The following is a 15,615-nucleotide window of genomic DNA, read 5'->3' as shown; positions in this document are numbered from 1 at the left end:
CCTAGAGTCAAATCTCTCTCCTCCCCAAAAGTCACTCAAAATTCTCTGCTGCTTCTCTTTGGACCAATATTAATCTATAAATGCTTTCTCAAAGCTTTGCCACGAAGTACAGCTATCAGCTACTTGAGCTGTCCATCCATAAGCATCTCCCCTTCAAAAAACATCTCACAAATTACTTTTTCTCTTTGTCATTCCATGATTCAGGCAAATCATTGAATTCTCTAATGAAATCCAGTGGATGCACTTCCCCATATGGTTCAAAATTATTAAATTCTTACAACTGACAAATGAACTGTTTAGCACACTACATGTTTTATGCTTTAGATTTTGTACTTCTTCCATCTTTTTCTCTATTTCAGCCAATTTTGAATCAACAGTTATATTTACTTTTACCCATTTTTCCTCTACCTCTACAGCACACTTGATTTCTACCTCCATTTCAAAATCATTTTTAATCTGATCTATTTGGTTCTCAAGTTTAACCCTTTTTTCAGCACAAAATTTCCTGGCAGCTTTGACTTCATCTTTACACTGTTTTTCAGAAGCCGCCAATTTCGTACTACAGTCATCACAAAGCTTTTTTCCCTCTTTTACACATTTACTAATCATCAATGTTAATTTTTTTTCAATATTCTGCTCTACTTTCTTTATCTTTTCATCACAATCCTTAGCTACTGCCTCAAACCTGTTATTTAATTTTGAAATATTAGACTTGACTACCTGAATCTCTTTGTTAATTTCTTTCTTCAGTTCATCCTTTAAGCTAACCATGTCAGTTCTAATGCTTTCAGTTTTGTTTTACACCCTGCTAATGTCTTTTTTCATACTACTAATGTCCTACTAATGTTTTCTTTCACACTACTTTCCATCCTATTCATATTACTTTCCATCCTATTCATTATATTACTTTCCATATTACTCATAATTTGCCGTAACATTGTTGCAAAATTTTCATCTGGTATACACTTTTTCCCTTCTTGACTTTCGCTACTGGATCCCTCTTCCTGAACCTGAATGACATCATCCACTTCAGTACAATTTTCATCCATTTCACACTTTAAAATATTATATTACACAGTTAGGTGTGTATGGCCAGTGCACTATTGTTTAAACTTTCCATAAGCCTCATTAATAGTTTGCAGGCGAAACTCCACATACAGCTAAAATAGTTTCTTGTTGAACATCTACGAGCAGTAAAACCTAACCACAAAGTCCACAGTTCTTGAAGAATAAACAGGTACATATGGAGCAGTCACTGTCATTGGTTTTTGTACATGGCTTAATTGTTTAACACATCTTGTTGTTGTTGTTGTTGTTGTTGTTGTGGTCTTCAGTCCTGAAACTGGTTTGATGCAGCTCTCCATGCTACCCTATCCTGTGCAAGCTTCTTCATCTCCCAGTACTTACTGCAACCCACATCCTTCTGAATCTGTGTAGTGTATTCATCTCGTAGTCTCCCTCTACGATTTTTACCCTCCACGCTGCCCTCCAATGCTAAATTTGTGATCCCTTGATGCCTCAGAACATGTCCTACTAACCGGTCCCTTCTTTTTGTCAAGTTGTGCCACATACTCCTCTTCTCCCCAATTCTATTCAATACTTCATCATTAGTTATGTGATCTACCCACCTAATCTTCAGCATTCTTCTGTAGCACCACATTTAGAAAGCTTCTATTCTCTTCTTGTCCAAACTATTTATCGTCCATGTTTCACTTCCATACGTGGCTACACTCCATACAAATACTTTCAGAAACGACTTCCTGACACTTAAATCTATACTTGATGTTAACAAATTTCTCTTCTTCAGAAACGCTTTCCTTGCCATTGCCAATCTATATTTTATATCCTCTCTACTTCGACCATCATCAGTTATTTTGCTGCCCAAATAGCAAAACTCCTTTACTACTTTAAGTGTCTCATTTCCTAATCTAATTCCCTCAGCATCACCCGACTTGATTCGACCACATTCCATCATCCTCGTTTTGCTTGTGTTGATGTTCATTGTATATCCTCCTTTCAAGACACTGTCCATTCCATTCAACTGCTCTTCCAAGTCCTTTGCTGTCTCTGATAGAATTACAATGTCATCGGCGAACCTCAAAGTTTTTACTTCTTCTCCATGGATTTTAATACCTACTCCGAATTTTTCTTTTGTTTCCTTTGCTGCTTGCTCAATATACAGATTGAATAACATCGTGGATAGCCTACAACCCTGTCTCACTCCATTCCCAACAACTGCTTCCCTTTCATGCCCCTCGACTCTTATAACTGCCATCTGGTTTCTGTACAAATTGTAAATAGCCATTCGCTCCCTGTATTTTACCTCTGCCACCTTTAGAATTTGAAAGAGAGTATTCCAGTCGACATTGTCAAAAGCTTTCTCTAAGTCTATAAATGCTAGAAACGTAGGTTTGCCTTTCCTTAATCTTTCTTCTAAGATACGTCGTAAGGTCAGTACTGCCTCACGTGTTCCAATATTTTTACGGATTCCAAACTGATCTTCCCTGAGGTCGGCTTCTACCAGTTTTTCCATTTGTCTGTAAAGAATTCGTGTTAGTATTTTGCAGCTGTGGCTTATTAAACTGATAGTTTGGTAATTTTCACATCTGTCAACACCTGCTCTCTTTGGGATTGGAATTATTAAATTCTTCTTGAAGTCTGAAGGTATTTTGCCTGTCTCGTACATCTTGCTCACCAGATGGTAGAGTTTTGTCAGGACTGGCTCTCCCAAGGCCGTCAGTAGTTCTAATGGAATGTTGTCTACTCCCGGGGCCTTGTTTCGACTTAGGTCTTTCAGTGCTCTGTCAAACTCTTCATGCAGTATCATATCTCCCATTTCATCTTCATCTACATCCTCTTCCCATTCCATAATATTGTCCTCAAGTACATCGCCCTTGTATAGACCCTCTATATACTCCTTCCACCTTCCTGCTTTCCCTTCTTTGGTTAGAACTGGGTTTCCATCTGAGCTCTTGATATTCATACATGTGGTTCTCTTTTCTCCTAAGGTCTCTTTAATTTTCCTGTAGGCAGTATTTATCTTACCCCTAGTGAGATAAGCCTCTACATCCTTACATTTGTCCTCTAGCTATCCCTGCTTAGCCATTTTGCACTTCCTGTCGATCTCATTTTTGAGATGTCTGTATTTCTTTTTTCCTGCTTCATTTACTGCATTTTTATATTTTCTCCTTTCATCAATTAAGTTCAATATTTCATCTGTTCCCCAAGGAGTTCTACTAGCCCTCGTCTTTTTACCTACTTGATCCTCTGCTGCTTTCACTACTTCATCCCTCAGAGCTACCCATTCTTCTTCCACTGTACTTCTTTCCCCCATTCCTGTCAATTGTTCCCTTATGCTCTCCCTGAAACTCTGTACAACCTCTGGTTCTTTCAGTTTATCCAGGTCCCATCTCCTTAAATTCCCACCTTTTTGCAGTTTCTTCAGTTTTAATCTACAGCTCATAACCAATAGATTGTGGTCAGAGTCTACATCTGCCCCTGGAAATGTCTTACAATTTAAAACCTGGTTCCTAAATCTCTGTCTTACCATTATATAATCTATCTGATACCTTTTAGTATCTCAAGGATTCTTCCATGTATACAACCTTCTTTCATGATTCTTGAACCAAGTGTTAGCTATGATTAAGTTATGCTCTGTGCAAAACTTTACCAGGCGGCTTCCTCTTTCATTTCTTACCCCAATCCATATTCACCTACTATGTTTCCTTCTCTCCCTTTTCCTACTGTCGAATTCAAGTCACCCATGACTATTAAATTTTCGTCTCCCTTCACTACCTGAATAATTTCTTTTATCTCATCATACATCTCATAAGGGAACAATTGACAGCAGTGGGGGAAAGAAGTACAGTAGAAGAAGAATGTGTAGCTCTGAGGGATGTAGTAGTGAAGGCAGCAGAGGATCAAGTAGGTAAAAAGACGAGAGCTAGTAGAAATCCTTGGGTAACAGAAGAAATATTGAATTTAATTGATGAAAGGAGAAAATATAAAAATGCAGTAAATGAAGCAGGCAAAAAGGAATACAAACGTCTCAAAAATGTGATCGACAGGAAGTGCAAAATGGCTAAGCAGGAATGGCTAGAGGACAAATGTAAGGATGTAGAGGCTTATCTCACTAGGGGTAAGATAGATACTGCCTACAGGAAAATTAAAGAGACCTTTGGAGAAAACAGAACCACTTGTATGAATATCAAGAGCTCAGATGGAAACCCAGTTCTAACCAAAGAAGGGAAAGCAGAAAGATGGAAGGAGTATATAGAGGGTCTATACAAGGGCGATGTACTTGAGGACAATATTATAGAAATGGAAGAGAATGTAGATGAAGATGAAATGGGAGATATGATACTGCATGAAGAGTTTGACAGAGCACTGAAAAACCTGAGCCGAAACAAAGCCCCGGGAGTAGACAACATTCCATTAGAACTACTGATGGCCTTGGGAGAGCCAGTCCTGACAAAACTCTACCATCTGGTGAGCAAGATGTATGAGACAGGCGAAGTACCCTCAGACTTCAAGAAGAATATAATAATTCCAATCCCAAAGAAAGCAGGTGTTGACAGATGTGAAAATTACCGAACAATCAGTTTAATAAGTCACAGGTGCAAAATACTAACACGAATTCTTTACAGACAAATGGAAAAACTGGTAGAAGCCGACATCGGGGAAGATCAGTTTGGATTCTGTAGAAATATTGGAACACGTGAGGCAATACTGACCCTTTGACTTATCTTAGAAGAAAGATTAAGGAAAGGCAAACCTACGTTTCTAGCATTTGTAGACTTAGAGAAAGCTTTTGACAATGTTGACTGTAACACTCTCTTTCAAATTCTAAAGGTGGCAGAGGTAAAATACAGGGAGCGAATGGCTATTTACAATTTGTACAGAAACCAGATGGCAGTTATAAGAGTCGAGGGGCATGAAAGGGAAGCAGTGGTTGGGAAGGGAGTGAGACAGGGTTGTAGCCTCTCCCCAATGTTATTTAATCTGTATATAGAGCAAGCAGTAAAGGAAACAAAGGAAAAATTCAGAGTAGGTATTAAAATCCATGGAGAAGAAATAAAAACTTTGAGGTTCGCCGATGACATTGTAATTCTGTCAGAGACAGCAAAGGATTTGGAAGAGCAGTTGAACGGAATGGACAGTGTCTTGAAAGGAGGATATAAGATGAACATCAACAAAAGCAAAACGAGGATAATGGAATGTAGTCAAATAAAGTTGGGTGATGCTGAGGGAATTAGATTAGGAAATGAGACACTTAAAGTAGTAAAGGAGTTTTGCTATTTGGGGAGCAAAATAACTGATGATGGTCGAAGTAGAGAAGATATAAAATGTAGACTGGCAATGGCAAGGAAAGCGTTTCTGAAGAAGAGAAATTTGTTAACATCGAGTATAGATTTAAGTGTCAGGAAGTCGTTTCTGAAAGTATTTGTATGGAGTGTAGCCTGCTTCATTTACTGCATTGTTATATTTTCTCCTTTCATCAATTAAATTCAATATTTCTTCTGTTACCCAAGGATTTCTACTAGCTCTCGTCTTTTTACCTACTTGATCATCTGCTGCCTTCACTACTACATCCCTCAGAGCTACACATTCTTCTTCTACTGTACTACAAATGTAAGGATGTAGAGGCTTATCTCACTAGGGGTAAGATAAATACTGCCTACAGGAAAATTAAAGAGACCTTAGGAGAAAAGAGAACCACATGTATGAATATCAAGAGCTCAGATGGAAACCCAGTTCTAACCAAAGAAGGGAAAGCAGGAAGGTGGAAGGAGTATATAGAGGGTCAATACAAGGGCGATGTACTTGAGGACAATATTATGGAAAGGGAAGAGGATGTAGATGAAGATGAAATGGGAGATATGATACTGCATGAAGAGTTTGACAGAGCACTGAAAGACCTAAGTCGAAACAAGGCCCCGGGAGTAGACAACATTCCATTAGAACTACTGATGGACTTGGGAGAGCTAGTCCTGACAAAACTCTACCATCTGGTGAGCAAGATGTATGAGACAGGCGAAGTACCCTCAGACTTCAAGAAGAATATAATAATTCCAATCCCAAAGAAAGCAGGTGTTGACAGATGTGAAAATTACCGAACCATCAGTTTAATAAGTCACAGGTGCAAAATACTAACACGAATTCTTTACAGACAAATGGAAAAACTGGTAGAAGCCGACATTGGGGAAGATCAGTTTGGATTCTGTAGAAATATTGGAACACGTGAGGCAATACTGACCCTTTGACTTATCTTAGAAGAAAGATTAAGGAAAGGCAAACCTACGTTTCTAGCATTTGTAGACTTAGAGAAAGCTTTTGACAATGTTGACTGTAACACTCTCTTTCAAATTCTAAAGGTGGCAGAGGTAAAATACAGGGAGCGAATGGCTATTTACAATTTGTACAGAAACCAGATGGCAGTTATAAGAGTCGAGGGGCATGAAAGGGAAGCAGTGGTTGGGAAGGGAGTGAGACAGGGTTGTAGCCTCTCCCCAATGTTATTTAATCTGTATATAGAGCAAGCAGTAAAGGAAACAAAGGAAAAATTCAGAGTAGGTATTAAAATCCATGGAGAAGAAATAAAAACTTTGAGGTTCGCCGATGACATTGTAATTCTGTCAGAGACAGCAAAGGATTTGGAAGAGCAGTTGAACGGAATGGACAGTGTCTTGAAAGGAGGATATAAGATGAACATCAACAAAAGCAAAACGAGGATAATGGAATGTAGTCAAATAAAGTTGGGTGATGCTGAGGGAATTAGATTAGGAAATGAGACACTTAAAGTAGTAAAGGAGTTTTGCTATTTGGGGAGCAAAATAACTGATGATGGTCGAAGTAGAGAAGATATAAAATGTAGACTGGCAATGGCAAGGAAAGCGTTTCTGAAGAAGAGAAATTTGTTAACATCGAGTATAGATTTAAGTGTCAGGAAGTCGTTTCTGAAAGTATTTGTATGGAGTGTAGCCATGTATGGAAGTGAAACATGGACGATAAATAGTTTGGACAGGAAGAGAATAGAAGCTTTCAAAATGTGGTGCTACAGAAGAATGCTGAAGATTAGATGGGTAGATCACATAACTAATGAGGAGGTATTGAATAGAATTGGGGAGAAGAGGAGTTTGTGGCACAACTTGACGAGAAGAAGGGACCTGTTGGTAGGACATATTCTGAGGCATCAAGGGATCACAAATTTAGCATTGGAGGGCAGCGTGGAGGGTAAAAATCGTAGAGGGAGACCACGAGATGAATACACTAAGCAGATTCAGAAGGATGTAGGTTGCAGTAAGTACTGGGAGATGAAGAAACTTGCACAGGATGGGGTAGCATAGAGAGCTGCATCAAACCAGTCTCAGGACTGAAGACCACAACAACAACAACAACATTTCATCAATTTGATCATCATCTGCAGAGATAGTTGGCATATAAACTTGTACTACTGTAGTAGGTGTGGGCTTTATATCTATCTTGGCCACAATAATGCGTTCACTATGCTGTTTGTAGTAGCTTACCCGCACTACTATTTTTTTATTCATTATTAAACCTACTCCTGCATTACCCCTATTTGATTTTGTGTTTATAACCCTGTATTCACCTAACCAAAAGTCTTGTTCCTCCTGCCATCGAACTTCACTAATTCCCACTATATCTAACTTTAACCTATCCATTTCCCTTTTTAAATTTTCTAATCTACCTGCCCGATTAAGGGATCTGACGTTCCACGCTCCGATCCATAGAATGCCAGTTTTCTTTCTCCTGATAACGACGTCCTCTTGAGTAGTCCCCGCCCGGAGATCCGAATGGGGGACTATTTTACCTCCGGAATATTTTATCCAAGAGGACGCCATCATCATTTATCCATACAGTAAAGCTTCATGCCCTCAGGAAACATTACGGCCGTAGTTTCCCCTTGCTTTCAGCCGTTCGCAGTACCAGCACAGCAAGGCCGTTTTGGTTAATGTTGCAAGGCCAGGTCAGCCAATCATCCAGACTGCTGCCCCTGCAACTACTGAAAAGGCTGCTGCCCCTCTTCAGGAACCACACATTTGTCTGGCCTCTCAACAGATACCCCTCTGTTGTGGTTGCACCTACAGTACGGCCATCTGTATCGCTGAGGCACCCAAGACTCCCCACCAACAGCAAGGTCCATGGTTCATGGGGAAGGGTTTAACACATATCTAACAGTTAATTTGAAGCATTCTTGTTGTTCTAACCATCACAGGTTACTCATCTGAAACTCGGCCATGGACTGACTGTCTCATGACCAAAAATCGGGCCCTTATATATTATCACAATAACAGATGCTGAAACTACACATTGTTTAAAGTTAAATTTACAGAAATTACAATTACAACTTAACTCATTAAATTTACTGAATACATCAAAAAATTGCATCTTTTTAACACTTTCTTCTACTATGAGGTTTAGGCCGAAAGTTAAATCATGAAAGTAACAAATATAGTTACACAAACAATACTTTTGACAAAACTGTTAATTACTTTGGAATTAATTCAGGGTTGGTTTCACTAATATGTTTTTGAAAAGAGCTAAATAGATACTTAAAGATTACTAGTGTTTCGTCTTCCGAATGTTTACAGTTATTACAGAATTTATACTTGTTTATATGTCAACAATGGAATTTAAATTATGAAACAATCACTGATTTCTCCCTACAACAAACGGTACTAACTAGGAAAAGTCAAAATAAATTAGAAAAATCAATTACATACATAAAACTAAGCATAAAATTAGATCTGGTGTTATATTCTTTACAACTGAGGGCCAACCTTTCTCCTTTATGAAAATGCAGATTATATTCATGTATGCTAGTGGTAAATAGTTAAAAGTAACAAAATGAATTTAAAGGAGGCAGATGGCAAAACAAGAGGGGAATTAAAATTATCCTAGCTTGCTTTGTCACACAGGTTTGACACAAGTCTTCAAACTGTTGAAACATCCTACGCTTATTATTCTAAGTTATGCAAAGATCGTCTTTTTCCCACATATCTTTTGTGAATGGAATGAGAAGGGGGCGAATTGTTTGTGATAAATAGAGTATCCTCCACCACACACCTAAAGTGACTTGTGCATTAAAATTGTCAATGTAAACTTGGAAGCAGCATATGAAGTCTTGAAGACAGTGTAACACAAGGCTATGGAGTTAGGAACTCTTCACAGAGAATGTTTGATGTGACATTATCTTTCCATTTAGGATTAGTGTAATAATTATGACAGTAGTGAGCTTTAATTACAAACACTTTTCAGTTGTACGTATTTCTTATTCATTTGTTATCTTACGTTACAGATTTTAACTGGTAATGATTCTGGATGGAAGCTGGTTACTCTAGATGAGAATAAACATGGAGGATCAGCTCCTCAGTTCTGCCATGTAATTCTACGATCAGCCTCCTTCCGGTTGCTTGTAATGGCTATAATCCTAGCAAATGGTGTTGTCACAGCCACAATGCATTTTAAACATGATGAAAGACCACGCCATGTTTTCTATGAAAAGTATTACTACATCGAAGTAAGTGTTATTAGATACTTTTTGCGAGCTAACATTTGTTGTTAAAAATATCCAAAAAGCAATGATTTTAAATCACAAAGATGTGGCTCGTGTACTAAGTTGTTGTCATATAGTGCAGTTCAATATTGGTTCAATGAAGTATGATATTTGTTACACGTTCTTCTTACTGAATTATTTTTAGTTGGAATTTGAATCATTGTTTGGGTCAGTTTCTTTTATAATTAGGTATAATAATTTTTACAACCCATCAGTATCTGATCAGTAAATCAGGCTGGCACTCTTACACTCAGGCAAAAGACAAGCAAATTATGATCACGAGAGAAAAGTGACCATGTAAAATTCCTAATCAGCAGAGTAAATGCCATAGAGCTACATTAAACCCTAGGCTGCTTCACATTAACTTACAGAGTGAGGACATTAAGGCATTGGTGATTGTAAATAAGCTAACACAGTATTATGTATACTACATCTCTGATGATCTCCTCACTATGAGCATATGGAATTAACAGGGTATCTAATCTAAAGTAATACTTCCTTTTGCAATTTTTTGAAAAAATGTTAATCCTCTCTGTATAATTTAAAATCCTCATACTACATTCTGTTTGTGAAACTTGATAGTAATTATCTCTTTATTCAATACTTCAGATGATATATTTCAGGAAATTAGTTTGTAACACTTTATACAAGAACATCCATCTTTTGGCCCATTACCATGATATTCAGCTTCATCAAGCTTTTGATAATTTGTACATAAAAAGAGTCAAAATAATGAACAGAAATCTCCTACATCATTCTTTTATGCATTTTGTTCATCGGAATGGAAAAACTGCTTCAATGGCATTCTTGGCGGCAAAGGAGTGCCAGAACAGCCATCGAGGTTTGACATGCCTAGTGTCTGGAAGGCATGTCTGCCTAAGTTGTTCTTCTGGTGGAAGTGATCAATGAGGGTGTTGGGAGGCCGGTTTCTAGTCTACACAACCCATCATCTGCTGCTACAGATGGAGGCGAGGGAAGGAGCCATCACGCAGTTCTTCACTTTTGATGGGTAAACACTGGTCAGCTGTGCAGCAGGGTGTTTGAAGCTGACTGACAATGCTTGCCGTGGGTCATGCATGGGTTGTTTCTGCTGTGTTCATGCTGTGATTTCTAGGGAAAGGAGGGGCATGGGCAGCTCCTGCACATGGCATTTGGAATGTGTGGAGTAGCGTCTCTGCTCCAATGGTGCATTTGCTAGCGGCGTTGGTGAAGACGCTCCATTGAGCATGTCAGACGCCTGTGAGGGTGAGATGCTGTCTACATTGGCTGGAGGCTGCAAAAAGGATAGTGCGGTGGTGGCATCAGGGTCCCAGGCACTGGGAGGTATGTGACTCATGTAGTCACTGGTGGTGGACCATAGGCAATGTTGGCTGGTGGTGTGCGGACATGCTGTTGGGGGTAGTGTCAGCCAGTGCCAGTGGCACATCAGGGACATCAAAGGGGACGGTGCTGGCGTGTGTTGTATGTGGTGTGTTGTTGCTGGTGCTGTTGCTGTATCCGACGGTAGGTGAGGGCAACTCTAACTTGATGGTGCTTTGCTTGTTGGCTTGAGGGAGCTCTAGGACATAAGCTGGCTTGATCCTGTCTATGGATACAGTTGCCGTGTCCCTATTCAGACGAATGGAGAATGTCTTGTCCCCACATCACAATACCAGGTGCAGGCCCAAATACCGAGGGCAGAGAGGCCATTGGTATGTATCCATCCTAAGCATGATGTGTGTGCATGCTGTGAGGTCATAGTGAATGAAGGTACAGTGTACACCGTGCTGTTGTGGAAGTATTGGTTGCAGTTGGGCCATGTAGCCCTGAAGCTGCTGCACAAAACCTGGGATGGTGCTGTGAGGAGGGAGCAGGGTCGCTTCCAAAAAATATCCGGGAATGGCAAGTGGCAGTCCATATACTAGCTCGGCACACGAAGTTCCCAGGTTGATTTTGCGTGTGATCTGCAGTCCTAGAGGCATCAGGGGTAGGGCAGCAGACCATTCAGAAGAATAACATGTGATGGTGGCTTTAAGTGTGTGGTGGAACTGCTCCACCATCCCGTTAGCTGCAGGGTGGTAGCTGGTGGTATGGTGGAAACAGGAGCCACAGGTGGCTGCCAGAAACCAGAAAAGGGTCGAGGTGAACTGGTGCCCACAATCTGTAGCGATGTCACATGGGCAACCAAAGCAGAACACCTAGGTCTGAACAAAGGCTGCAGCCACAGTTTCAGTTGAAATGTCTGAGATAGGGATGGCCTCTGGCCAGCGAGAAAATCTGTCAGTAATTGTCAGCAGATATCGAGGGTAGAGGGCCGACAATGTTGAGGTGAACGTGCATGAACCAGCCTTGCGTCAGATTAAAGGCAGCTGCAGGGGGAGTGAAAGTGCAATCCAACTTTGGCAAGCTGGCATGGAACCCAGGACTGGGTCCAGTTGGCTGCAGTCATGATGGAGGCCCATCCAGACAAATAATTATTTCATGAGGGTGGTGGAAAGTGCAGATGCCTGGGTGTGCAAGACCGTGAACATGGTCAATTGCCGGTTCTCAAAAGGTGGGAGGCAGGAGGGGGTGGGGGCAATCATTGGAATCATCAGGTTGTGAAGGATCTATGAAGACATTACAAAAGATCTTACGATTGGAGCCGGATATGGATCCTAGCTGGAGGTTGAGGCTGGTGTCCACATTCCGAAGGGCATGGGCCAGGTGCAGGTCGCCCTCTTGAGCAGCAACCAAGACACTGTAGTGTAAGGGTTGGATGATGGCACAGGAGCAGCTAAGGCAATCTGCCTCATTGTTGTCAATGCTGGCAATATGCTGGACATTGGTGGTGTATTGTAGGATATACTCCTGTAGCCTAAACTGTCGAGGTGAGATCTGGTCTATGTCTTTCCTGCAAAAACCAATGGTGAGGAGACAGTCATCTGTGAAGGTCGTAAAGACACGTCTCTCTACTGAAGATCGGAAATAGTAAACGGCTTCGTGGAGTGCAAGCAGCTCATAGTGATATGCACCCAGTGGGATTGTGTATGGGAGGGCTTGGATGAAAAGAAGGTGAGTGGTTGCCAAACATTGTCCGCATATTGTTCAAGGATGGCTCTGATAGCCATCTGGCTCCCATCTGCCACTATTGCGAGGGGGGCATGGGCGTGGGGGTGGGTCAGAAGGGCCACATTGTCTAAGTCCCATTTTCTTTCTCTGAAGCTCTCGATCATGGCCAGGGTTCAAGGGCCAGCTTGTTCCCTTTGTTTCTATCACCGAGGAATGCTGCAGTAGGAGCTCTTGGGTGGCAGTGGTGTCGTTAAGATGGTGACAGAAGTAACTAACCATGCCAATGAAATGCTGGAGCCCTTTGAAGGTAGTAGGGTGTGGAAAGTCCACTACTGGCTGTACTGTCTCTGGGAGGGGCAGGAGCCAGCGGCAGAGATGAATGTCCAAGGAATTCAGTCCCGCTCAACTCGTAAACACATTTTGCCAAGTTTAGGATCACTCCAGCTTTCTGTAGGCAGGAGAAAATTTTGCATAGGATTTGGTGACACTCAGTAGGGTATCTGGAGTAGATGAGTATATCATCTATGTAGGCAAAACACCATCATGCCCCCTGGAAGGTGTTGTCCAAACATCACTGTCATGTTTGTGCGGTATTGGGGAGGCCAAATGTCACGAATGCACTCGCAAACAGACCAGAAAGTGTGATTGTGGCTATTTTCTCAGTGTCCTCTAGGGTGACTGGGATTTGTGTGTAGGCTTTAATGCTGTCTATCTTACTGAAAATACCAGCTCCTGAGATGGCATCATCGTAGGCGCAGAGGAGTGGGATCGGATAGTGGTCAATGATGGTGTGGGCATTGAGTTTACGGTAATCACTGCGAGGGCACCAGGAACTGTCTTCTTTGGGGGCGTGGTGAAGAGTTGAAGTCCAGGGGCTTTTGGAAGGCCAAAGCACACTGGCAGTGAGCAGCTCTTCGAATTCCTTTTGTGTGATTTTGCACTTGTGAGGGGGTAGGGAGCAGGCATGGCAAAAAACTGAGGTGGCCATGGGTAGTGGTGATATAATGCAAAGTGTCATGCTGAACATTCCAGTGGGCGCTGGATGGCTGGATGAGGAGGGGGAATTCTGCCAGGAGCTGAGCATATGGACCTTAAACCACCAGGTGTTTCACAGCGAAGCATGTGACGTGGTGGGAGCTGCACTGGATGGTCCTGATGGAGGTGCCATCAACTAAACGGCACTTCACTGCATCGACCAGTAGGCTGTAATGACCTAGGAAGTTATCACCCAAAATGGGGTCAGTAACGTCCATGACCTTGAAGGTCCACTGGAGTCTGCACTGGAAACGTAGGTCGAGCGAGTGGGTATGCACCCCTTTGGTAGGGATGGCCAAGTTGTTGGTAGAGGCAATCAGGAGGGGAGACGGGAGCCGGATTTAGGAGTAGTTTGTGGGGGAATATGGATAAGTTGGAGGCAGTGTTGATAAGGTAGTGGGCAGGGAGATTAGCGTCATTCAAATCCCATATGAATATGCACTGTGAAGTGGCACAGCAACCAGGAGGGGCTACTGCTTGTCACTGCCAGGGTTTGGAGACCAGGAATAGGAGGTCTGCAGTTGGTCGCTTTCTCGCCAAACCTCTGGTGGTACCAGCAAGCAGTGTCTAGTTTGCAGTGACTTTGGTTGTCAAGGGGGCAGGTAGGACTGTGCTTGTGGGGGCGGCTGTTTTTGTCTAGGCCAACCTTGTGTGTGTAAGGTCGGGCTCACCTGGCGGCAGGTGCATGAGATGTAGGCGAGTGATGCTGGCGGTAAATGCTGCCCTCTCAGAGCTCAGGCACACGATAATCTGGTAGAGATCGGGGGCCTGCATGTTGGGCAGAGGTTCGTTAGCAGCAGGTGGTGCGAGTGACATTGCACATGTCGTGGCTTGGTGTAGATAAGGAGGGGTGGGTGAATAGCTGGCCAGAGCCTCGGGGTGGTAAGCGGCATTCCGCGCTGCAGCCATGGCAGGGAAGGAGTTCAGGGTTTCGAACAGCCAAGACCATTGTGTCGCCTAACAATAAATGGGCATCCGAGGCCAGGACAGCCTGAATAGGGGTGGGAAGGCACACAAATGAGCAGTTTAGGAGCAGGCCATCGGTGAAAATGTGTGGTTTGCTGGTGATTGGATGTGATCCAACAACAGGGATTGGCACATATTGTCACACCATTTGAATGATAACAAATTATGTGCCTGTTGCAGTTCTGAGGGTATGAAGCTGGAGATGATGTGTTCTTTTAGTTTACTGTAGCAGCCAGAGGGGGCTGAGTGTGAAATAACATCCCATACTTGGACAGCAGTGGTCAGGTCGAAGTGGCCGACAACCATCCCGAATTTCGTTGCATCACTCATGATGGAACAAGCTGCGAAATCTGCCTCAATGGGAGCAAACCACAGGTGTGGGTCTCACAGGTTGAAGGGGGAAAATGAGCAGCAGCACAACTGGGGGAAGGGTCTGCCTAGTTGGCTTGTGCGGGGCACACTGCCCCGTTGGTCAGCTGAGTCGAGCAGTTCTGTAGTGCTGACAGTTGCATGCGAAATTCCAACACCTGTGAAGTGCTCTTAGGTGTTGAGGTGAGAGGGGTAACAGGGGCTGCTAATTAGAGGGCCTGTTGTGCATGACCGCCATAAGGGTAGCAACTTGTGGCAGAGACATAGCGACAGGCAGCATTTCGCACCATACGGGAGGGTGCTGGCAGGCAATCTTGCTGAGAAGAAGGCAGGTGGTCACACATGGTGTGAACTGTGCAATACAATCGCTGCTGTGTGTTGTTGCGGGAAGGGGTGTTCAGTGCGTTGCATGGTTACATTGTGGCTTGTCCGGGCGTGCATCCGTCAGCTGCAGGATGGGCATGCTGGTGCACGCGAAGGGATGGCACAAGCAAAGGGGTGCAAAAGGGGGATGGTTGTGGCACAAATGAATGGCATGTGTGGAGGGGTGCTGGCAGGGGCAATGATGCATGCGGAGGGGTGGCGTGCATGGAGGAGAGTGGGAGGGTGGAGAGGGCAAGGAGCAGGTGGGGGTGCAA

The 15,615-nt window shown here is 42.7% G+C and overlaps 1 protein-coding gene across 1 annotated transcript in view; it reads left to right on the top strand.

Moving 5' to 3' along the window:
- The window catches only part of LOC126248157 (sodium leak channel NALCN), a 394,425-nt gene that overhangs the window by 169,220 nt on the left and 209,590 nt on the right, over window positions 1-15,615 (top strand). The window contains exon 10 of the mRNA XM_049948905.1: window positions 9,320-9,541. Within this exon, the coding sequence (XP_049804862.1) occupies window positions 9,320-9,541 (222 nt within the window). The remainder of the gene's footprint in view (window positions 1-9,319; window positions 9,542-15,615) is intronic.

The sequence above is a fragment of the Schistocerca nitens genome, chromosome 1 (genome assembly GCF_023898315.1).
Source record: "Schistocerca nitens isolate TAMUIC-IGC-003100 chromosome 1, iqSchNite1.1, whole genome shotgun sequence".
Taxonomy (NCBI): Eukaryota; Metazoa; Arthropoda; class Insecta; order Orthoptera; family Acrididae; genus Schistocerca; species Schistocerca nitens.
The sequence above is the reverse complement of the archived record's forward strand: the minus strand, read 5'-3'. Positions and strand labels throughout refer to the sequence as shown.